This window comes from Pleuronectes platessa, chromosome 19 (genome assembly GCF_947347685.1).
Source record: "Pleuronectes platessa chromosome 19, fPlePla1.1, whole genome shotgun sequence".
In the NCBI taxonomy this organism is placed as follows: domain Eukaryota; kingdom Metazoa; phylum Chordata; class Actinopteri; order Pleuronectiformes; family Pleuronectidae; genus Pleuronectes; species Pleuronectes platessa.
The window spans coordinates 12437379-12462672 of NC_070644.1; the positions used below are offsets into that span (position 1 = coordinate 12437379).

Sequence of the window (25294 nt, forward strand, 5' to 3'; positions counted from 1 at the left end):
GAGAAATCGCCTTTTTCTTCTGTCGGGGGTGCTATAACTTCTAACATGAAGAAGAAACCCCAGTTAGCCTGTGTGCCCGTTAGCCAGTCGTCTGTTTTCTCCTTCCACTGTGTGTATTTGTCCCTCTTAATGGATTCGTACTCGTATTTCATTTTCATTCGCTGTGTAATGTGATTAAAACTTTACTCCATGACCTCATACGTCAACATGATTTGAGCCCGAGTTGCGTCAGGTCGATTTTCAACTGCAACGCCGGTGAAAACTCCCATGATCCCGCGCTGCTTCACAACATCATCAAAGTCTTTCGTTATTGTTTTGACTGAGTGACCCCTGGCGGCTGAAGTTACATATTCTACTATTTAAGAAATATGAATATTATATTTAGTTTATTCTTTAACCAGTTGATTAATCAATCAGATGATTGGCTGAAGATCGATCATTCATTGGAGATAGTTGTCCTTGAAGAATGGCAAACATCTACATGGAGATTCTGTTTTCACCACAGTCTGTGTGTTGGTTTATCTGTTTTGTTGCTTTATTGTTAGCCGGTTCATAGTGATAACCCATTTTCACCAACTTGTTAGATTGAATCTGGGAAAAAACATTAAATTATGGTGCAGATAACTTTCTTTTACTTGGTTTGACGACAAATAAATAATTTAGTTCATCAGACCACTTCCTGTTTCTTTTACATTTCTACTATAAGACCTAGAACTTCACGTGTAGGATTGTGCTGCCTCGGCAGGTGCCGTTTTTGCTCTGAAAGAAAAGCCTTTTGGTTGTCTTTTATCCAGTTAGTTGTCTCGGTCATTCAGGGTTCCAGAGAGGAGAAGAAACAGCCTCTGTGGTCGGATCCATCTTATCCTTTTCTTTTAAGTCATATCTCTGCTCTTATGTAAAGGTCGTGTAGGCGACTCGTGAGCGCTCTGGTCTGCCAGACTGTTAAACAGCATTCCAACATGCACTAACTTCATCCCTCACACTGATTTACTGGCTGTTATTGCAACCGGCATCAATAAAACCAACCTTAGAAAGCACAAGCGACCGTACTGTGGGGCTATATGGGGGCGCAGCAGATTACTGTCATGCCTTCTGTGAGGCCGGTGTCAGACGCTTGAGATCGCTGCGATCACACGGCCCACAAAACAACTGTCTTGTGTGGTGGTGATCATCCATCTGGGGCAGAGAGCAAACGAGACCCTATGTGAGTAGGAAAGACCCGGGCTGGGGATTCAGGTTGAAGTGGCAACGGAGGAGAGGACGGGCGGATGACGAGAGAGAGAGAGAGAGAGAGAGAGAATATCTGTTTTCATTTTAGGAAAGTATTATAACTGATGTGCATTTCCTGACTGCTAGCCTCAGCCTGTTTGAGAGAGAAACTGAGAGTGAAAGAGTGAGACAGAGCGAAAAGGAGAAAATTAAAGGGGGAGGAACGCAATGAGAGAGAGGGAGAGAGAAAACAGTCATCTTTCTGTGGACTGGGCAGGTTCTTATAACACCAAGTCCCAGCCTGAATGTGAAACACAAGGAGGAGACAGTTAAGAGCCTCATGACACAGGAAGCCTGTGTGTGTGTGTGTGTGTGTGTGTGTCCTGTGCACACTGTAAACCATCCAGGCTCAGGAGACAAACTTCAAACACCCATCTTATTATACACACACTCACACACACCGATGCATTCACAAACCAGCATTGAGACAGGAGAAAAAAAACCAACAACCACGCAACACACATGCACAAGCTAAATCTTCCACCCATCCCCATGCGCGCACACACCACATGTTTTATCTCCATGTTCGGGCCGCGAACATATCATATATCCCAAGGATATAGACTTGTACAAACACAGGTAGATTGCAGAGGCCTTAATTAAAGGGCTCCTCCTGTCCCCCTCGACACACACGCTCAGAGTGCAACACTGGTAATTAAGTGTCCTCAAGTGAAGGTCTAATGTGATCAACTAAGAGGTGCTCATTAGCCAAACTGTATTCCAATAGAGATCTTGCATGTATGATAATGATACCAGTGTCTGGCATGGAAATAAAGTGCTAAGAGATGTGGCTGAGGGAATACCATTAACAGCGGTGACCTGATTTATGGCAGGTGAATGGCCGAGGCTTGTAAGGAGAAGCAGGTAATCAGGTCTGGTGCCTTTTTAATACGGACTGTTTGCATTTCCTGGTTATTAATGGGGGTGGATATTGCGAGGGCGCTCGGGATGAAGAAGAGGGGCGGTTAGAGGGCGTGCGTCACGATCCGCCGAGCTGAGGAGCTGGTCAAGTTGGAGTCGAGTGAGGCTGTGGATCGCATGGATTTGTTCGGTGCTACAGTGTTTATGTGATATCTGTGTCGGTAGTGATAATGAAGCAATGTCACTTTCTTGCCATATTTTCGAAGCCCCGTTTTCATTTAACAACATATGTTCAGTTATCAAATAATGTGGTCAGAACCTGTGTGGTAACTTGACAGAAAGACAATAACAGCTGATAAATCACACACACTCTATCCCATGTATTGATGCTATGTCGATATATGAGAAACAAGAAGTCACGGAACAGAAATGCCTCCAATATTTTACAATTGCTCCAGCTGAGAATAGAAATATATACAGACCATGAGATTTAAAATAGATAGAAAAAAACAAATAATTTAGAGTCTGTTAAATAATAGAAAAGTTGTATGAATATATGTAAGAGTCTGAATAATAAAGAACGGTTGTAAAAATATAGGTAATAGTCTGTAAAATAAATGTTTAGGTAAAAGTTTGTAAAATAATTAATACAATTTTGTGAAAGTTTGGGTGTGAGTCTGTAAAATAAAGTAACATTTAAAAAAATAGCCTATAGGGAAGAGCCTGTCAAATCAAATGAAATGTTTGTAAACGTACAGGCTAGAGTTTTTAAAATAAAAAAAAGATTGTACAGGTAAGAGTCTGTAAAACTAAATAAAACGGTTATAAAAATGAATGTAATAGTCTATTAACTGAAATAAAAATGTTTATAAAATATAGTTAATAGTCTCATATCATGTTCTGGCCGCACATGCAGGCTTTTATCAGTTTTAATCTATTAATTGTAATTTTAACGGATGGATTCTCACCCAGATCGATCCCTCAGATCAGAAACAGATGAAAAGGACTGAATACAGCTGCAGCCACCTCACGTTGTATCAACTGTGTTCAACAGTAAAAACTACGAGTGTGTGTTTATATTGAGATATGTGAGGATGACATTGAAGCCACTGCAGTGTCCTCTCACACAAGGGGAGGATCGGTCCAGGTTTCCAATGCAGTAGCCCCGGTCCTCTGCTCCCTGCCCTATGAAGCGGCTCCATCTGGTTACTCCTCACTAAACAGTGCCCCCCCCTACGCCCAACCGGTGCTTTTGGCTGCGCTCGTTTGCAACCCTGACAGCCAGCACCGACTTCACCTTGAGTCTGTGCACGGCGCCGCCCACTAATCTGCTCCTGTCACTGCTGTGGGAATCCCTTGTCATCGCAATAGGACTCGACCAGGCAGTGGCCCACCTGTGTGAACATGGCATCCTGCATGTAGTGACACACACACACGCGCGTGCAGGCCTTTCAACAAAACGATTCATGAATAAGCGTGGGGCTGGCCGCTGACAGAAATAGGGCGGTGCATTGGTCGGGTACAGGAAGACATGAGTTCGCCTCTGCTCGTGCTTCTGATCTCTGTTTTTTTTTTCTGGTAAATTCTCCCGAGCGTCGTCATGTATCTCATCCGAGCAGTAGGCCTGTCAGGGCCCTGTCACAGAGGTGAAGAGCAGTTCAAAGACGAATGGGGAGGGGGGGGGGGGGGTGGGAAGCACCGCTGGTCCTGGAGATGGAAATGGGACGGGATGGGCAGGAGTATTTTGAAGCACGGTGGCTCGAGTGTGAAATATGTTAGCCCCGCAGTACCAGCTGTGTTCTATTCTTAGCGCCCGCTGGTGATTTTGCATGTGTGCAGGGCGACAGAAGGCTGAGTGGGAAAAGGATTGGCAGGAATGGGTGGGAGCTGGTACCATCAAGTGCCTGTGATGGCTGGACAGTGGGCCAGTTAACTGGCATAGCGATGGACACACACACAGACAAATAGATAGTGGGATTTTTGCTGGGGGCTGTAGCCTGTGTGAAAACTACAATTAAGAAAGTACAGGTACAGCTTTTAATCGATTGAAGTGTAGATAAAAGAACAATGAGGTTATGAGGTTAGGTTCTTTTATCTGCCTCTGTTTATTCAGCTGGATTACGCAAAATTGTTGATTGAGGATTTTGACGAAACTTAAACGGATGTTGCAGATCTGGATCAGAGGGCCGATGCATGAATTAATTTCTTCACTTTCTCTTACATTGCGCTTATCAACATTTTCCTTGATTTCTCCAAGAATAATTCATGGATCTTGATGAATGAAATCTGACATCTTTAGGGAAGGGCATGCCATTGACCTAAAAAAGGATAGAGTAGATGGCGGTACTGTGGTTTCACAAGGGGCCTGTTGGGCCTTAGTTTCCCCTGAATTATAGTGGATTACTTGTACAGGTAAAAGTGTACAGTTCAGGGCTTGAGTAACTTTGCTGAATTTTGTTGTTTTGTTTATTTCCTTATCTTTTCGACAGACATCTGGCTCAGGCTTGTGCCTCCCAAACTAATAGTTGTTGTATGTGTGTTGCTACAGATCCTCTGATTCAAACACAATCTCTGAGGCTTGTTGTCTGATTGCGAGATAAAAAGCAGAAAACCAGATTGGAAACAAAACAAAGCGTTGGGGGACGCTGCGGGCGTCTCTGTGCCATCACACCGGAGTCCCGGGCTCCTGTGTGCGTTCTCCTCACCTGACCGCAGACACCTCGACAAAGAGAATTTCTTTAAAGGGAGATATCGCCTCGCTTGTAACCCGGGCAAATATTTTCTGCCAGCCAGACAGCTTTGCCAATATCATGGTTGGCTGGGATTCAATTGCAGTTAGAGCACACTTAGGTTAAAGGGGCGTCTTTTTAGAGCCGCAAAACAAGGGGAGAGAGGGGAAACAGGGATGTTGTCTGCCGTGCTGTTTCAAATTCTAATTATCATGTGTTCATGTTCCATTGAGAGATTATCTGTGACCAATCAGACGGGTACTTGATGAGAACAAGCACATTATGTGCAGACTGTTGATTCACAGGCGTTTGTGGTGCATTGATTCTCCCAGTGCTGCCAAGCGCTTCTTTCTCTCTCTCTCTCTCTCTCTCTTTCTTTCTCGCTCTCTCTTTCTTGCACTTTCGCTCTTTCTCTCTCTCTCTCTCATCTTGAATTAGGCAAATACCCGTGATTTTTTCGGATGTGTACAGCTCAATTTCATTCCTGGCTTGCTTTTTGGAATAATTGGCGTTTGCTGCATAATAGCGAGATGCAAAATGTTTTGATGGAGAGTTTACATGACCAAGCAAATGTTGGGAAAGATATGAACTTTCAATGGTGCAACTGTATCTGTTGAGTGAATGGCCAGCAGAGGAGGACTTGAGAGGGATAACATCAGACTGTGTGTGTGTGCGTGCGTTGGACGTGTGAGCAGAAGTGCAGAGGACTTTGAGTGTCAGAGATCTGATTTGCTGCCACTCCCACTTAGCAAGCAGACAACTTTAGATTAGACATTAGAGTCTGCAGCCAGGTGAGCTGCAGGTTGAAACCTGTTCAGGTGTGACCTACGGTGACCTGCCTGCTGCCCTTCTAGTTTGTGTCCTTTACATATTAATTATCTATTGTATAATGGAGAAAGAAGAAGTCCTACTAACTAATGGCAGGTTTTCATTTCATCTAAAATAACATCCCTGTGAAAAAGAAATCAGTGCAAGAAATTACAAGCTGAATGAGATATTATTTTCTAACAGAGCTAATGCTCCATTTGCACAATTTCAGGAACAATCAGACTATTAAATACTTGTAGGCGTTTCAGAAGCCTCCATGCAGAGCTAATTGTACAATTATTGCACTGATTAATTTTTTAATAAAACCCTTATTGGAGAAACTAATCCTATTCAGCTATGTTTACATCTTGCTTCTGGTCATCTGAATCAACGGTTGCTGATTAAGTCTGTCAGGTATTTCATGTGCTTGCTATATTAGAACCACTGAGGGCAACCCTCTGAGTTTGTAACCTACAGGATTTCGACATGTGTCTCTTCCCCTCTGTTTATCTTGTGGCATTTTCTTTGCGGCGAATCACTTATTTGCTTCCCCAAGTGCAGAACTCTCCCCTGACACATTTTCACAGCAGCACTGTCGCTGCCTCGTGGGCTCAACAACGCCCAGGACGATTGGGATTGGTTAAAGAAATGCAAACAATCCGCCGTGCGTTTGTCTCCTACAGCAGATTGATAATTGGCACAGATAGAGATAGCCTTCTGGGAACCCCGGGACTCTGGTGACGCATGTATTACACGCTCGATAATATCTTAAGCCAAATTTGAGCTGATGACTTCCAGCTGTTGGGGCACAAAGTGAGACGTGCTGCAGCCGAGGACGGACGACCTGCAGAGACAAAGACACGGTCTACCCTCCTTTGTGATTTTTAGAGTAAAGTCTGGGGAACCAGAAATGCTTGAAATGTTATATTTCCACTGTAACCCTGGAGACGGAAATCTCAAAAATTGAATACCTTGCCGAATTCCTACAGATGTTGTATGTTGCCTAGCAACTGTTTTTACTTCTCCCTCTGTTTCCTGTTTTCCCGTCTTTGTGACTCTCAGGTCTTTCTCTCTCGCTCAGGTCTTTGTCTGTGTCTCTCTCTCATGTCTCACTCCCCGTGGGTTGTCACAGTTTAATTAAATTACATCAGAGACACTAGTAAAGCAGAGACTGGTTTATTTATTTGCACGTTAATAATTCAGGCTAAGCAGGGCCACTGCTGTAGCCTGTCCCCTGACGCTTGAAGAGCAGCCTGACGGTGCAGCTTTCGGTTGTTTTATTTGCCGAATTGCAGGAGATCTCGTCCGCTCCTTTTATATGCGGCAGTCTGACTGTACACAATGTCTCGTTGTCCTTATTGGTCTTCTGCTGCCGCTACCGCCTCCCGCCCCCCCCCCCAACTTCTCTTTGTCAGGTGAGAAGAAGTCACGGCTTGATGGAGGCTCTCCGCGGTGTGATTGGCAGGTCCATCCGTCACTCAGCCCTGGGGACTCTCGCTGCTCTAATTAGGTCGCTTGGCTTGCTCACCTCCCAGGGCCGGATGCTGCAGCGGAAACACAGATCAAATGACGGTCCCTTGTTTTGGTGGGACTCGCAGAGGTGGCGGCAGACGGCAGAGGAAAAGCATCTGTTTGGTGTCTGCAGCCCCAGAGGCCGTCTCTCCACACCTGTTTAGTGCTTTTGTGTTTTCGCGCCCGCTCCCTCACAAGTGTAGTAACGTGCAGCGCTCTTCATTTGAGGCGTAAAATGCCAGAGGGGAGCACGACTCCTTGTGGGTTAATTTGATTTTGGTGGGTTAATTGATGAAGGGGGAGTCGTTGCCAGTTTTGATTTCTGCTACCGGCTCCTCTAACTGGTGACTTCTCAGCAGCCGGCTATAGCAGCACAACCGTCCAACCTACACCGTTTTTGTCCACATTTATCCCGGGTGGCTCTGGTGCATTTAAAAAGCCCACTCCATTAAAGTTATGTTTCACTCTTGGCTGATCTGGTGATACCGTGGTTACTGTGGTAACATCAAGTGCTGCAACAAACACTTGCTGAGCAGCTACGTTGTCAGAGACACAACAGAGGAGCAACTGGTTCATCTGTTTATAGCCGAGCTCGCGCGTGTCGTTTGAACAAAGCGAAGTCGGTCGATATTTCGCCTTTTCCCATCATGCACCGTGATCTCATGCTGTGTACAGCGTTAATTGTTTATTTAAAACTGATCTGCTGTCAGACAATACTCCAAATGACTGTAGTCTTGTTTTGTTGATGTATTTTTGAAGAACCATCGAGGTCACTGCAAACCACAGGGACAGGTACGTGTAGTTTTCTGAGGCGGCCTCACCATCAAAGCCACGCGGTGATTTGACAGCCCAATGCTTTTAATGTGAAAAGGCTCTGATATGACTTTGACAAATGAACAATAAACAGTGAGGCTGAGATTAATGAGATAAGATATCAAAAAGCCACATAAAATATGTGCACTGTTTCCAGTGTGTAGTTGCATAATTTTAATTGAGTGAAAGAATTAATAAATAAAGTAGGAAATGCATTTAATGGCCGTCGGTCAAAAAACGCTGACCACGAAGGGGTATAAAGAACAGGGTTTGATTTCATTAAAGTATTTGGGATTATAACTTAGATAAAGAGACATTCTGCTGAAGCTTCAAATAAGTTGTTCTGAGTCGATTCTCTCACAGAGCCTGTTAGAAATAATTAAATTTCACTGGTCTTTGACATTGAATCAAAGGGAGACAGATAGTGTTACATGTGTCTGATGAAGACGAGCCTTATCTCGAGACTCACAGGCGTCGCCGGCGATCGGAGCACAACCCAAATATTGGCAGTTTGTCAAGTGTCTAAACCGATTTGACGTTGATGAGAAAGCCATGCCACTCCGACAGAATAAGTGTTTCACTTGTGCCAGAGTAGGTAAAACTGCTGATACAAGCTGTCTCTCAATTGCCTAAAGTGCCTCCTTTGTCAGACTATCTGACTGCGGGCCCCTCACGCTGTTGTGAGATTCCTAAAGAGATGGCATCCTGCTCCTCGTACGCTTTAATACAAAAACATCTGCTTTGATAGAGCACCAGGCACCTCTCCACTTAGGTGGAAACTCAAACCTTCACATCAGCTGCAGTTCTGATAGAAATGTGGCCTTAATGCAGCTGGAAGCTTCCGCATGTAAAGCCCAGTTTCCACTGGTCTAAATACACACCAGTGGACATCTGGATCCCTCTGCAATGGGAATCAAATGAAGCAGTATTCACTCCCAGGTCAAATGACTCGGAAGTAGACAAGTGTGTTTATTGGCTACAGCTCCGATCGGCAGTGATGGAAACGTGACACCTGGGTAAACGCGCTCATTTCTTCTTCTTTGTCTTTATTTTGGCAGCCGAGACGTTAGGACTCGGATTCGACTTCCAGGCGTTGGCGCGTAAATGGCCTGTTTGTGTTCTTATTCACTTTTTACATCTCAGAAATATAGTTTCCTTCACATCGTGCAAAAAGCATCACTGGCAAGACATGCAGACAGCATAGAGTTTGGAGGCGGGATTGAAGTAAAATATATACAAGTTTAACACTGTCACTAGTCGTCACGGTGGTTTCTTGTGTTGTGTGATGTGTTTCCCGTTTCCGAAGCGTTGTGTGCAGAACATTAGTGACGTGGAATATGGCTCCCGGGGGGAAAACAGAAAGGCAAGTGCCGCTGCTGGCAATGGGAAAGGACTCTCTGCCATTTTAAGTGGGTTTACATGCATTTAAAGAACCTGCATATACACATTATTCAGTGCAAGATGTGGAAGTAGACTAAATATTGCTAATGTAGTTTTTCATTCACTTCTCATCGGCCTTGAAAGTAGAAATATACATACTTCTCTCCAAGGCAGGAGCCAAGTCTCGTCTGGGTTTATGCTTGGAAAAAGGACGTAGAGTGTGTTTGTCTGTGTGTCTGTGTGTGGGTGTATGTGTTTTCCAAAGGGAAATACAACACAAACACACATGCAGCTGCATGTTGGGAAGTTCAAAAGGTTCTTTTAAAAGTTTTTGGAGACAGGGCAGCAGGATCAAAATATTTTCAGTCTGCAGAAGCCTGCAAAGTGCATGTCATGTGTTTCCCTCTCAGTTCTGCTATCTAAGTAATGGAAGCTTCCTCTGCATTGTAAAGCTCCTGGGCTCTTAACAATATACAGAATACTCTTGTATGTATGTGTCTGTCTGCCGGACCTGCAGAGTGACAAACCTTTTCAATCCCTGGAAACGGTATCCTCTTTTCTGTGTAAATCACTCGTTCTCAGTCTTTATCCACTCCTGTTTGTTTTGAGCAATGTGTGCTAAAGATGAATGTTCTGACTTCCATATTTTCTTTTGATTGTTAGCACATGTCTGGTGCACTGAAGCCGACCTTTGGTTTTGGATACAGATTGTGTTTTGCCAAGCCTGGGCTCAGTGCACCTTAAATACGGGAAATGGTGTTTTAACTCTTCAGCTGCATGTTTTAAAAAAAAGAAAAAATCAATATTCGAATAAAATAATAAGGAATCAATCCCAGCGGATGAAACACCGATTTTCATAGCAGCAGAATAGAGGGATTTTAATGGAACACAAGAAAAAGAGCACAATCTCCCGCATCCTCTGGGCTGACACCAAACAATTCTGGAAACATATGGTTAGCCATTATCTTTTCTCTGTTTACTACACAAAAAGACATGAAGAGGGGAATAGAAAAAAATGAATGAGAGGGAGAGAGAGGGAGCGTGTGAGATAGTCCTGGGTGTATTCAGCAGGCGTCCGTGACAGTGAGAGAGCGCTGAGAGATGAGACGGAGAGCGGAGACGAGAAAGATAATAGAGGTGAGGGTAAGGTCAAAGCTTTGGTCCGTCTTAGGAATGGAAGGGAAAACTTTTGTTTCTCCTCCTGCACTCAATCAGAAATTGAACCAGCCAACCTACAGAACAAGGGGCTGGGTGGAGCGCCGGCTTTATTGACAGTGAAACCAAATCCGCCGGCTTTTCCTTGACCCCTCTCGCCTTTTTAGCCCCCACGGTAGATTTTAAGGGAGACTTAGGTCGCTGGCTAGAATAATGGTTGATTTGCTCTTTCGGTCTCACACTTATCAGGAGGAATTTGCTGCTTTGGATACGTATCTGATTTGCTCTTTGCGTGGTAAATTCAAATACCTCCCACCATCATTGCTGTTTACAAACCCCGGTTTTACAATATAAAAATAATTTACCTCCTAGAATAACTGCTAGAAACTGCTGGATCCAGCCATTGCATGGTATATTTATCTGTGGTCTACTTTATCTATGCAGAATATATAGTTTTATGTCTGTTTTTGTTTTTAATATGTTTTATTCCTGGATGAGTTAATGTCATAATGAATACCGGTGGTATCCATTTGTTTTTACATGTTGTTCCTTGAGTGTATCTTTCAGTCGGTGGAAGAATCCTGCCTTTCTGCCTAAGAAAGACTTAAATAATATACTGTATACAATCCTAATCCTAACCCTTACCTTAAGACCAACCCATGCTTATGAATCCATTCATTTGTTTTCTCTCTCACTTTTTGAAATCTTAACCCCCTGCCCTGTCCACTTACCCAAACTCTAACACAGGGTCAAATCTAACATTTCTATTGTAAATGTGAAGTCTCCACTTTTCTCCTTTATTTTTTGTCTTTTAAGACTAACACTAATTGAATTATAGCTGAAATAATTATGGGTTGTTATTTACACTACAGGATTTAATTCGTCCCTAGAGTTGTTGCTGTTATTCACACGCTTGACAGGCCTTTTCCACTTTCCCTTACCTGTAACAAGCGTTAGCTCAGTCATGTAACTATGAAAATTGCCTGTTTGTAAGCAGCTGGTATTAGTTTGACCCCTGGAAATAACACAACCGTCAAGTTATTGTTCTGAGCAGAGTATTTAAAATATGTCTTACAACGTGTCTGCAATCGATTCACCAGAGAGCGTGCCCTCTCTTACAAAACAAACAGCTGCCTTTATCGTGAAAATACTTTCTGACGTCTTATTCCGCCCCATCATCTCCTCCTCGTCTCTGCTCCCGGTTCAGTAGCAGCAGACAGCTGTGTCAAACAGTGAGGGAACTCTTGACATTGACTGGGAGTGACGAGGCAGCGCAAGCAGATGTCTTCCTCTTTGCTTTGGGAGAAGCGGCATCCTTGACCTTGTCGTCGCTATTTTTAGGGCTCGGCTTATCACAGCACCAATGTTTATATCTCCCATTACACACACTGCCTGTATGCATGTAATTATGGCGGCGTTCTGCAGCCAGGATGCTCCCGGGGGTCGCGTTTGTATCCCGGTGTGCACTCGCTTATAAAGAGACGCTGCACTTTATGTTTTGGTCATAACATTTTTCTTGTGGTGCATACACAGACTCCCTCAAATGCATTTGGATTGACTCGTGTTGTGACGTGGACGCGTCCCTGCCACACTCCCGTGCACACACTGAAAAGACATGCTAGCATCCTCGGCTCCTGCTCTCTGCCATCTACCTGTCATCAGAGCTGTGGAGCTTCCTTTGCTTCGTCCACTCAAGAGAACATTATAGATTAAAAACAGTTTTTAAAAGATAATAGCTGAAATAAAATGATGGAGTAGTCCACCAATCAGGTATGTGCAGCACTGCATAGCCCCATCCCTGAGGCTCTGGTACTTTTGTTAAGTACCCCCCCCCGACAAGGGACTTTTTGGGGGTTAACCTTATTAACCTTATTTAGACCCTTGTCCCTGCGATTGGAATTCAAGAAGTTCCTTCAAACGTTCCTGGTTTGAAAGGCGGATAAAGACTCGTAAAAAATGTTTTCTGCCAGCAGCTCCTCTCTACCTGTGTGTCAGTGTTTCTCTTCTCTTAGCTGCTCTTTTAAAGCTCGGTGCCAGGGCCAGTGTCCCAGACATGATCCTCACAGAGCTCTGCCAAATGTCCGTCCTGTTCGACTCCGCCTTTGTCAACTCCACTCATTCGTGCACAAACACAAACACACAAACAAGCATGAAAAAAGTTTCTCAAGCATATTTTGTACGAGCATCCCAGTGTCACTGACGTTTACAGGTGTGTTCATTTTCAACACGCATGTTCACTGGCACCTCAGCCTCTGTTGGAGAAGTAGACAAAAAGCCATATATTTATGGTTCATCACCTAAAGTTTGGTGGCACACAGCCTCCACGCCCATGTCTGCAACCGGCAAAACATAAACACCTATCATCCCATCAGATTAACTGGGGAAGAAGTCAGTAGCCGGGCCGGACTCCAGCCACTGACCCCGACAGTATTTCCTCCTCTTATGTCTCTCTCGCTCTTTGTAGCTCCCTCTATATTTCAATGCTGTCTCGGCTGTAGTAGTTCATTCCCTGTATTTCACTCAAGGCCATCCTTTATGTCTCGCTGTGACTCCCCCCCCCCCCCCCCCCCCTCTCTGCCACAGTTACACCTTGATTGTACCTTTACACCGGCAGCGGGTGATGGTATCAGTTAAATAAGGTTATAATGACACAACAGAGAGACGTTAAATGTACTTAAACCTTTACACAAGGATCAAAGCTGTGCAAACAGGAAGCCAATGGAGATATAGCTTCATTGCACAAGCGTCTTTGCAGTTATTGATTGAATCGGCATTGTCTAGTGGTCTCTTTCATGTGAAACACGATATGAACCACGTAGTTCTGCAAAAAATGAATTTACAAATGTGTGATATGCTTCTTTAGTGAAAACTATTTATAATTGCACAATGATATTATAAATGTAGAAGAAAATGAGGAATATGCTGTTCTTAGCCCGAGATGGTGACTTGAATTATATTGGATTATTTCATAAAATTGTATAAAGCCCAAAGATATTAAATTTACAATAATATAAACTGAAAACAACAAACAATCCCCTAACATTAAAAAAACAATTGGGCCGTTATGCTTGAAAAATCAATCAATTACTGTGTTATTGAAATTATTGCAGGTCAATTTTCTGATTGTCTGATTGAATCAACAAATTGTTTGGCATTGAGGTTAAATATAATCACATTGGAACTGAGGATTTAGGGAAATTTGTTTATTAGTGATTGCACCTGACAACACTGCTGTATTACTCATTTTTCATTTTGTGTAATGGTCTGCGTTCAGTGACAATTTCTAATCATTACCCTTCTCTCTCCTAGGCGGAGTTGACGGGCATTAAATGGCGCTGCTACAGCTTCCGCGGCAGCGGGGAGTACGGGCCGGTGATCTCGGCCCCGGCCCAGGACGACCCGGTGCTGCGCAGCTTCATGCGCTGCGTGCAGGCCAACCTGCTGTGCGTGTGGCGGCGCAAGATCAAGCCCGACGCCAAGGAGCTGTGGATCTTCTGGTGGGGCGAGGAGCCCAACCTCTCTGACGTCATCCATCATGAGCTGGAAGGTGAGAAAAAGACAGAGGAGATGAAGGATGAGTGTGGCCTCGCTTCTATCCATCTCAATTATTTTCCCATCTCATCAGGCTTCACCTCAGCCTCTGTTTATGCACTGAAAGTTCAGGTTAGAGGCTTCTACAGGCTATATAGTTTTATGGCAGATTTTTTTAATACTGCATCAGATTTTAGAGACCGGGTAATGATTATGTGGAATATGGTTGTCTATGGTTTTTAGCGGATTTAATGTGAAACTTACTGAGAAGTAGTGAATTTTGTGTTGTGTGTAACAATGAGATGTAAGACATGAATTTGAGTTGTGCGAATGACGTTTTATAGTGAAGCATAATACCTGTGTGTGTGTGTGTGTTGTACATGAGCTGTGTTGGCTAAAGTATTATGTAGATTCAAGCTGTTTGGTCTGCTGCGGATTCAAGCTGTGTGCTCTTTGTTTAAGATGTGTCGGGTACATTGATTTGTTGTGTGTTTGTGTGTGTGTGTTTGTGTGTATGTATAGTCCTATACGTGAGCCTCATATAGCACATATTTGAAATGTGTTTGCTTTGCAGCTCCAGTGTTTATTTGCTTCGGGACCATCACTGTGATGAAGCTCACAGCAATTGTGTGTGTGTGTGTGTGTGTGTGCGTGTGTGCGTGTGCGTGTGTGCGTGTGTGCGTGTGCGTGTGTGTGTGTGTGTGTGTGCGTGTGGTTGAACATTACACTGAGATATCTCACTTGAGAGAGTGCTACTGTCAGCACTATTGTCCCTATTTATAGAAACATTTGCATTATCTGGCTGCGCACGTGTGTAGCAGTCTAACATATCGACTAAGCCTCGGGAAGACAGGGAGAGGAGGAAACGGGAGAGGGATTATATCAGGTTCGGTGTCTCTGAACAACAGGCAGGAGGAGAGAAGCAGGAGTATTGGATGGAGAGGCTGGAGCGATAGTGAGAATTCCAGTCTTCAGTTACCTATTAAAGCTGACTTGATGTGAATAGGCCTTTCAGGCACTGCAGCAGATATTGGGCAGATGTTCTCGCTGCTGCTGTGGGAGAGTCCTATACTCGCACTGTGCAGGCATTTGTAAAAGAGAAAATACACCATGCACATGGGCCAACGTAACATTTTACATTTAATCTCCAGAGCCTTTCTGTGTTTTTTTGTGTACTACTGCGTGTTTTGCTGATACTTTACATGAACAAACCTTTGATCTGTGATTGGTCGATCGCATCCAGTGCGTGTAGGAAATGTCAGCTGCCACACTCACTTTACCTGGCTTTGTTAGGAGGTGGACCTATAGCTGTTAGCCATGCATTATGCAAACCAGGGGCATTATGATGTCACATTACATTACTATGCCCCGGGTGTATTGGGCGGATCACTGACGAGCCGTTTCAGGAGCAGTGTTTTCTGTTGGGACAAAAATGTTGAAATTATTTTCAGGTAAGTTTGATCTACTTGACTCTTTTACGCTGCATGTGGCTGCTGTCGGGGAACCATGAGGTTCAGGTCGGGGTTCAGACCCAGAAACAGAATTCTCGTCATGTTCCGATCGGGCTCGGTTCATTTCCTCTCAGCTCAGTCGGGCCTCGGACAGAAATTGCAGCCTTTTACTTTTTAAATTAAAAAAAAAAGAAAAAAAGAAGCACAACACGTCTCCTTTAAAAGATCATTTTGTGTGAAATCACACAAATGCAGAGTCAGTGTGGTGAATGTGTGGCGGCATTCAGAGCACAAATGTGTCACTTGAGGCCATATAACAAGTATGTAGCTGTGTGACAGTTTAGCATTACTTCACCCATTTGCAAGCTGCTAATGGCTGCCTCAACCGTTAATTATGGCTCCCTTAGAGAAGCACACTGAGGTTTAATACAGTTAATAATAATCTCAGCCTGTTTAATTACACTTTATAGCTATTGATTCTTTTGGATTGCTTGTGTGAGTAGCGTAAAGATTTTGTTATCCATTCTTTTTCTGATTGCACAACGTGGAGATGCAGCCTGCTAATGACAAACGAATTAATGGCTCAATACAACAAATGTAGAATGCGGAAAATATTTGGTTAATTCAAGTCAAGTGGAGCATTTTCAGGGGATAACGTTCTCAAAAACAAGCTCAGAATAAATTCAATCAGCGGCTCGTGAATTTGGGTTGTGTGTTCTGCCGCCAGTATTAATTTAAGGTCATAGTTCAGCTGTAGCGAGCCTGTGCTCTCGAGGAGGATTACTCTCCAACTCGACAGATGCACAGACTCTCACACACATGCCGCCTGCAATTATGATAATAAGACTTCTTTACTCATACAAAAACCTCACAGGTCTCCCTGCACAATTCCTATTAGGCAGTGGAAATAGCAGTCTGGGTGTGAGAAGGAGTTAAGAATCGTTCATTAGACCTAAGCTGGATTTCCCCCAAATTAGAATCGGTTGTAACACGGGGAATATCAGTGTTTTACCAACGTGTTAAAGAGCTACTCGACTGACTTCCTGTCTGCTGTGGGAAAGTCTTATGTGTTAGATTTCTCTCCCCTGCAGTTCTCTCTGTCGTGTCGCCGCAACTTCTCCTTTTTGGTCTCTCACATGTGTCAGTCTGTTCTTCGTGAGATTCCCGGTTGGTTGACTTCTCTTCTCGTTCTCTTCCTGACCTGATCATTACCATAAAAAATAAAATATATTGATATTATGTGTCATGTGTCATGTGCTGCTACCTCGGGGACACATGGTTTCATGTATCGAGACGCTTGCATTAAAAAAGACCACAGCAGTGGACTCCCTGACCCCGTACAGGACGTCATCTCTCTGTGTCCGATCCATAAATACTCTCACTCCCACTTCCCCCTTTGGCGACGATGAAACAAACCCACCATTAACATTTCAAAGGAAGATCATTCAGACCCTCCTGCGACGTGACAGTCACACATTTCTGACGCGGGGCGAGCTGTGTTGAGCACAAAGCCACAAAGATCCTCTCTCTATGACAGATATGGCTCATACAGGTTATGTGGCTTAGATATTGGAAGGAAAGCAGCACTGTGTTTGTGCCCTGCCCTTGGTGTGGCCCAACAGTTGAAAGGAAACCTAAATAAACAGTGAAACAAGCAGAGCAGCAGCCTGAGGCATAAGAAGGGAAGTGCAGCCCTGCATACATTACATTTACATTTTCTGAATGTATTATTACGTGAAGTATTTAACTTGTACATTATAACATTCAGAGCAATTAATTTCAAAGCATGTAATTCATTATTTGAATTGACAGATATCAAAGCAGTGTGTATTGACATGATGTTGAATTAGCCGGCTAATTCACAGCCTGCTAGCAGAGCAGTGAATGGATTCATTTTCAGAGGGTGTGTTTTTGGTGTAAGACTAGGATGTTGCATAACATGTCTTACACAACAACAAGAAAAGGCTGTATACAGTTTTACAGTTCAGTTAAAAAAAAAAAATCTTTAACCACAGTTTCCGGGCATACTGGCAATGTGGGGCCTAATCATATTCACACTTCATTCAATATTTTTACATTGCCTTTTTTTCAACATCCCCATTGGCAGTTATTACAAATGTATTTTAGAATGACATCCTAAACTGTTAAACTGCTCCTTTAAATCCTCATAAATTGGTCTATAATTTCAATTCTTTGTTGTTATGAACTCTGAAGTTGTCAGGAAGTTCAATGACGCATGCCTTTTTTTTTCCTGGTTAAAATTAAACCTGCTCAGAAATGGCAGATAAACCTCACAGGACACTTATGTTGTCAGTCAACCAAAGTGTGCACACAGTTGCATTTGATTAGAGTTTTGATATATTATTTAAATTAGCTGCATTTAGGTTTGGCTGACCTCTCTGAGTTTTTTTTTTTTTTTTTTAATGAGCAAAGGATTATTAAGTAAAGAAAAACCTGAATCTGGTGTTCTCTCTCTTCAGAGTGTGGTGGAGAAGAAGCCATGAATCCTGCAGTGCGATCGCAGTGTAGAACTGTTGAACGTCTTGATATTGTTAGAAGGTGATGAATCATCGTAGCAGAAGTTACGTCTAAATAAATCATGCCTTTGAGATGGTGCCAGCAGCGTGAGCAGCGATGATCTAGTGTTACCTCTCTGCTGCTCTCACACTCGACTCCAGCACTCTCTAATATTGTCTTTGGTTCAATGACAAGTGTTTGAACATGATGTTCAACACATGGCACCTCACTTTCTTTAAAATCAAATGACATTGGCCTGTAATGTATAGAGCATATTTAATCAGAGCCAGAGTAGGGTACAGTTTGCGAGCAAACAGGATTAATGGGTTGAATGGTCTGAGTCATCAGCATGTTGCCAGCACAGCCCCAGAGAAAGTGACATGTTTTGGACCTCATAAATATGAATGCACACACACACACACACACATAAACACACACACACACACACATAAACAGACACACACACACACACACACACACGCACACACACACACGGACGTAGGGCACATATACATATACAAATGAAAATATGATCTGAACCTTGTGGTTACGCAACCCCGGCGTCATAGCAGATTTGCATTTGCACCGACACACGCTCAGGCAGTGAAGTCATTTATAGTGCAATGTCATCATACACACACACACACACACACACACACACACACACACACACAAAAACAAACACACACACACACAATGAATATGTCATCGCATCAGTTAAGCCGTTTTCAGACATGGCCTCCGGGAGAAGTCTGGAGAACAGGGTCTGGATCTTCTATGGAGGTTCCATAGACTTCAGTGTCTCCTACATGTGTTCCACTTTTTTTTAGCAATTTCTAATTTTTGCTTCCGTCGCGCGTTAGAAACATCAACAACCCCCCCCCCCCCCCCCCACTCACTTGAGGTGAATCCTGCAGAGGATGCTGTGTTCTCACATCGGTCTTTCTGCAGACTTTGTACTTGTGGACTGGCTGGAGAAAGTTTGCAGAATATCCAGAGGCTCTCACTCAGACATTTCTCTTCACACATACAGCACGTCGGCTGAAAGTCTGGAGGTTCTCCAGTGCCTGTCTGACAGAGATTTCAGCGTTAGCAATACAATAATAAATTTGGATATTTGACCAAAGGCACATGCATTTGTGTGCGGTGTTTATAGCAGCCTCTATATTTTATTTGTATTCTTGTTTTTGCTGTTATTGGTTTCGGTATTCAGTCTCATATCATTTAAATGGTAATGGTCACAAGATATCAAATTTGTGGTATTGTGACATCACCAGTTGGAAGATAATATTGTTATTATTTTGATTTATTCATCATTTAAACAGCACAACAAGCTTCTCATGAAAAACACAATCGCTGCAATATTCCAAGCTTATTGAATTAAACATCATTTAATAAGTAAAGTCAATGTATTTCAGAGTATGGCCAGAACTGTACACCTGAGTGCTGCTACAGGACTGCTCACTTTCTGTCATTCTATCATTATATTTTGCCTGTTATGATGTAATTACTGGAAATACCCGCTGCACCGAAACCACCACATTCTACTCCAAGGGTCATTTTATCGCGTTACTGTGACAACAGTGATGTAAGACGGTGGTGAATTATTTATCGGCTTGTTGAGGCCGATAAATAATTGAAGTGTACATGAAGAGCAAACAGATGCTCTGGATCAGTGTGGTGCGTGTGCGAGGGCGCGGCTGCAGGGGCCGGTGAGGGGCGGCAGTCGACGTCGGTTCAAGCTGAGATGTTTCTGCTCTTAGAGAATGAATGACTAATAAACGTGTCTGAGTTTTGTCCGGTAAAAACATGGCCGGCTGCAAACAGACTCAAAGTCAGACTCAGCAGCCACATCATACCGACCACAGGCAAGCACCCAGAGACCAAATGAAAGCCCTCACAGCCTTCTAATCAAAGGCATTGTATATTCTTTTGGAAAACAAAAATTGGTGGCGTGGAGACAGAGGCATATGGAGAATGTTAAGGTTCTTTTATAATTTGTATTTAATCTATCTGACAGAATGGAAATGTGCTGGCGCAGGGGTAGCACTTTTGTTTCCAGATCACACTGGACAACGTAGAGACGCTGAAATGAGGAAGAGAGTTGATGAAATCACAGAAAACATAATGCAACAGCACCTGACTCCACTTTTGGAAAGTACCAAGAATACCTCGGTATGAATTTGCTGGTACAAAAGGCATCATCTGTGTTGCATTAGGGTGTCATATGGGATTTGTCTGGGATGAGATGTGGGTTGGCTGTTTTTATTGAAACATATCCTAATACAAAAAGAAGAGGACATTTGGATTAATGCCTAAATGTTGCGGTTTACTGTCTGTTAATGAAATCTGTTTATATCCCTGTCTCGATTTTCTCATCTTACTTTGTAGTTGCTGTACTGCACTGTCAGTTTAGACAGAAATAGCAGTTTATGTTCAATCGTATGTAAAACAAAAATCACTGTCGGCAGCTGTTCTGTTGTGGACTTTATATTAACAACATGACATCAAAATGTTCATTTCCTGTCAGTTTTTCAGACAGAAATAAGCAACATGATATATAAAAACATAAGTAAACGTAAGTGCACACTGTCTCCTCTGGGGTTCCCCATGGTTGGTTATTGGGGCCCCCCCTCTTTTCTTTAGACTCGAGTCCTTGGCCCTGTTTTCACACACCTTTTTTTTTTTCCTTGCTGCTCTGAGACCAACAACACTTTACTTTCAACAGTCTGTTCTATATGACACATGGGGACTGATAAAGCTTCAGCCGAGCTGAGCGGTTATCATCTGTTCTTGCCGCCCTGACACCTCCGGTCTAATACTTGTCCGCCACCTTAACCTCAACCTTTACAAGACTCTGCCGGTGTTTTTCTTTTGGCAAGACCTCCCCATCAATACTGACAACACTGCAGTGACTCAGATAACACACTGCTGTGGGAGCCCCGCATCAGAGTAGTAATCTAAACCCACCACATCTCCCAAATCGGAGTATATCCACAAACATATTACTGCCACATCTCCGTCTGCATCTCGTCCGTGAAGCTGCCGCCAGAAGTCGTCCTAAAGCTCCTGAATTTCTCCTGTGGCTTTGACTTAACAAAACGAAACTCATACTTTCATGTCACGACCTAGACTCCTGGCCATGCTCTCTCTGTTCTGGTACAATTGTCCAATTATTTATCTCTTCCCCTGCAGTGGCCTTGCAGTCTCCTTTATTCGCTGTGGAGGAATGACTTTCCCACCTGAGTGAGATGAGCCATTACTCCTCCTCCATAGCAGCTTCAAAATTTACATCTGAGTCATATTTCAGTCTCTATCTCTCTATTGTTTACAAAATTGTCCTTTTTTAATAAACCTTTTTCCTTCATCCAATCCATCATTCAGGATTTTCAGATTCATATATCCTCGAATGATATTCAGGCTCAAAGAATGGGATAGTTACGATGCCTCTTAAGTGTTCCTGTCTCTCAGCGTGTTATTTTTCCAGGGGCTTTTGTCATTGAATCATATTTATTTCATTTTACGTATATTCAATTTGCACATTTTATGTTATTTTCCATTCTAGTACTACAAAAACATGATAACATCTCAAACACAGCTTCCATTAAATTTGCAGATGCCCTTCAACACAAATGAAGACTCGGTAATAAGTGCTACATGTGCTTGTGTGGCCACTGAGCCTTGCAGCCTTTCCTCTGGGTTGATGAGTTCTGAATTTTAAGATATTCTGTCGTTGCCCTTGTCATAAATTGCTCTGATAAAAAAAAACAATCGGCTTTGATCACTGAAATGGAAATGGCAGTTTGTTTTGATGCCACAGGAGTATTGTAGTAGGATTGATCTATGGATTTGCTGAAGAGACTGTGGATGTTCTATAGGAGAAATTCTACGGCAGGAAACTAAGTGCTGATGACTTTGATAACACCATAGGCGGTGCACCCGTGTGCCACCAAACCAGCGTGTGGTCAAGGTGAACGCGGGAGCAGGAGGACGAGTTAGCGGGCCGTTCACGTAACGATGCGTCGCAGCTGCTGGCGTAGTTATCAGATCATCTCCGGCTGCTGAATCATTAATCAGATCCCTGCCACCTAAATGTTTTTTTTTCTTAAGGGTATTTGAGATATTTGCTTCATATTAAGTCTGCTATTGGGAATTAATATAAAAATCATCTGTGTTTTTAGTTTTACTTTACCAAGAGCGAGCTTTTCACCCCCCAGAGTTTTCCTTTTTCTTTCTTGAAACTGTAGTGAAGCTGAGAAGAATACAAAGAAGGGGAAATCCAGCAGGAAAAAAAAAACAGTCTGACTAGAATAAATCCTTGCTTGGGGTGAATGTTGTTCCAGAGATGACAAATTATGTGCATATTTAATTAAGAAATTATCTTAAAGACTGCAACCTAAACAGCCCAGGTATACAAGGCAGCAGAGAGACAAATAAACATTATATCTTGGACACATCATTTCACATTAGCAGAACAAATTCAGAGTTTTTTTGTTTTGGGGGAGGGGGGACTATTATCTTTCTTTAAAATGATGTTCCGAGTCATCACACTTACCAGTGGATGAGCGAGCAAAGTGAGATAGGAGGTGAATTAAAAACCGGGGTCGTGCATATCCATTATCGGCTGAATGGTTGGCTGGTGCAACAAAGATATGTGACCAACAAGTGGATTAGAGCCGCAATGCTTATGAGAAAATAATCAGAGATAATGGAATTAACAGCACAGAGAACCAGATTTAATTGGACATGACTTCAGGCACCGGGTTTAAACAAGGCGAAAAATCAAATCTGTGCCAAACATGTGGGGAGAGTCTCCGCTCGTCTGTCTCCCGCGTTGGAAAGCTGCAGCTGGGTGCTGTGCCCTTCACGACCGGAGCTGGTTGCCATCTTTTGTGCGACTGGAGGGGATGTTGAGTGTCTATGTCCACATCATGACAGGTTTGTGTGGGGCTCAACTGTGACCGTTATCATTGTGTGTGTGTGTGTGTGTGTAATTGGCCGAGAATGTGTGTGTGTGTGCGTGCTGGCAGAGGTCGCAAGGTAATTGTCCTGTGAAAAAAAAAGCCAAATGTGTGTGTGTGTGTATGAGAGCGTGGGAGGGAGGGCTAACCTCTGCCTCCATCTGTCCACGTCTGGCTGTGAACTCATAATCTGGCCTGTGGAGACAAACCCTCTTCACCACTTGCCACCTGCTTCAGAAATACAGGTTAGATTGAGGTTATTAGTGTTATGCATCCGCTGGCGAGGATGCTCATGTATTAATGGGCTGTTCAGAATTGTCTTATTTATTTTAGGGATCTATATCGTATGGTGGAGGATTAGGGGCTTCTTAAAGGGGTTGAAATATCTGAGATATCAATAAATGAAGTTGTAACATTTGGAGAATAATTTTAGACTTCATTTCCTGTTTGAGGGGGGATATTTGATGATCTATCTATCACCTGCGTTGAAATAGAGCGTGTTTTAAAATTTATTTTTGGAAGGAAAGAATAATTTCCTCTTTTGTGGTGCGGGAAATGTTTGGTTGTGGTCGACTGAGGTTATCATGGGTTATATCTGCATGATATCCAAAGGGGTTTTGTAGTTTTTCAATGAGATTGGTTTAAGGTTTTTGATCTTGAAAGAGTCAAACGCTGGAGAACATAGGTTCTACTTGCTGCTTATTTCCTGAAAAAATACTTTATCTGTATTTGAACTATTTTCTCATTAAATTATGAATCTATCCTCGTAAAATCAAGACTTTCTTCTCTTTAAATTACACCGTTATTCAGTGATATCATGACAACTTCACAACAGTGACTTTATTCTTCTAATATCACAAATTTGCTCTGATTAAATTAAGATTTGATTCTCAAAATATTACGGCTTTAGTCTAACATCACAACATTATTGTTGAAATCTTCTTAGATATGACCCTGAAACTCTCTCGTAACATCTTAGTCTTCACAATGCAAAACATTAGTACTTTAAATTACCTCATTTAAATGTGATGTACCATTTTTTTTGTAAAACTCTACTTTACCAGTGTAGATGTTCAGAGTACATGTACACCTTATAAACCCACTCATACAAAGACAGAGATTTACAACCGTCCAGCTAATAGCACATATCGCATCCAGCTCAGTACATCCACAATTTTCTTCTTATGGGCCTCCTCGAATCAGTGACGGGTTAAGTGTTTTGCTGAAGTGCATCTCAGCAGCAGTTGTTAAGTGAATGGAGGCCGGTGTCCATTTCGCCTCCTTGATTATCGCAGCCTGGATTCAAACTGGTGATCCTGAAGTGCCGGCTCCTCATGATTTACTGCGAGCTGGCACCTCCTGATCGTTTGGATGGCGAGGGCGAGGAGCTGAATATACTGTGAAATCTAACCTTTAAGATTATATTGGGGCTGACACCTCCTCAGGTCCATCGAATTATGTAAAAATCTTAAGCTCTTCTAAAATAGTCGGCGTCAGGGTGTGTTTTATAATCCGTCGTTCCCCTCAGCTCTCCACTTTACTGCTCGTTCTGATATTTCAGAACCACATTTACCTCTGTCAAGCAGGTTGTGTTTTCACCTCTGTCTGTTTGTTTATTGGCTGGTTTGTATTTTAGTTTTTCAACAAGATTGCACAAAAACTGGGTCAGGAAAGAACACATTAAATTTATATCTGATATCTTTAAGTTTGTGCAATTTGGTGCAGCTTTCATTCACTCCAATGGTCAATCCAGTGGTCCATCAATTGTCTTCAAAAATAAGTTGTGATTGACTTAATTAACTTATTTAATGTTCACCCTGTGTCTGTAACCTGTGTCTGATAAGTGGTATAGATTATGAGTTGAAGGATGGACGGATAGATGGAAGGAAATTAGGTTAACTAAAAATGAAATGATAAGTTCCAAATAAAATTAATAAAATATAAAAAGCCTGACCTGTCTAAGATGTAACCTGCCTCTTGGCCAGTGTCAGCTTGGGTCGCGTCCAGTCATAGTCCCCTTGACCTTTGAAGATAAGTGGCTTAGATAATAAAAAGTTGGCTTGGCACACAATCTGATTAAAATAAAATGTGTCTGGGGCCAAAACAACCCCTGAAAGTTGGCCGTGCAGTTTGAGCTGGTTGCGGTGTTCACTCCTCGATGATCAGAGCAGACATGAGGGTTAGGGTCTTGTGAAGAGGAGAGGCTTTCACAACACTGAACTGTGCCGATATGATCCCTATATCCTCTGCCCGGCAGAATCGACCACTATACGTGTCGAACGCTGTCGGTAGAGAAAAGGGTTCCATG

General features: G+C 42.9%; 1 protein-coding gene across 2 annotated transcripts in view; it reads left to right on the forward strand.

The window, feature by feature from the left end:
• LOC128424811 (mediator of RNA polymerase II transcription subunit 13-like) overlaps nt 1–25294 on the forward strand; it is a 74701-nt gene that overhangs the window by 3585 nt on the left and 45822 nt on the right. For both annotated transcript variants that reach the window (XM_053411216.1, XM_053411217.1), the window contains exon 2: nt 13836–14073. In XM_053411216.1, the coding sequence (XP_053267191.1) occupies nt 13836–14073 (238 nt within the window). The remainder of the gene's footprint in view (nt 1–13835; nt 14074–25294) is intronic.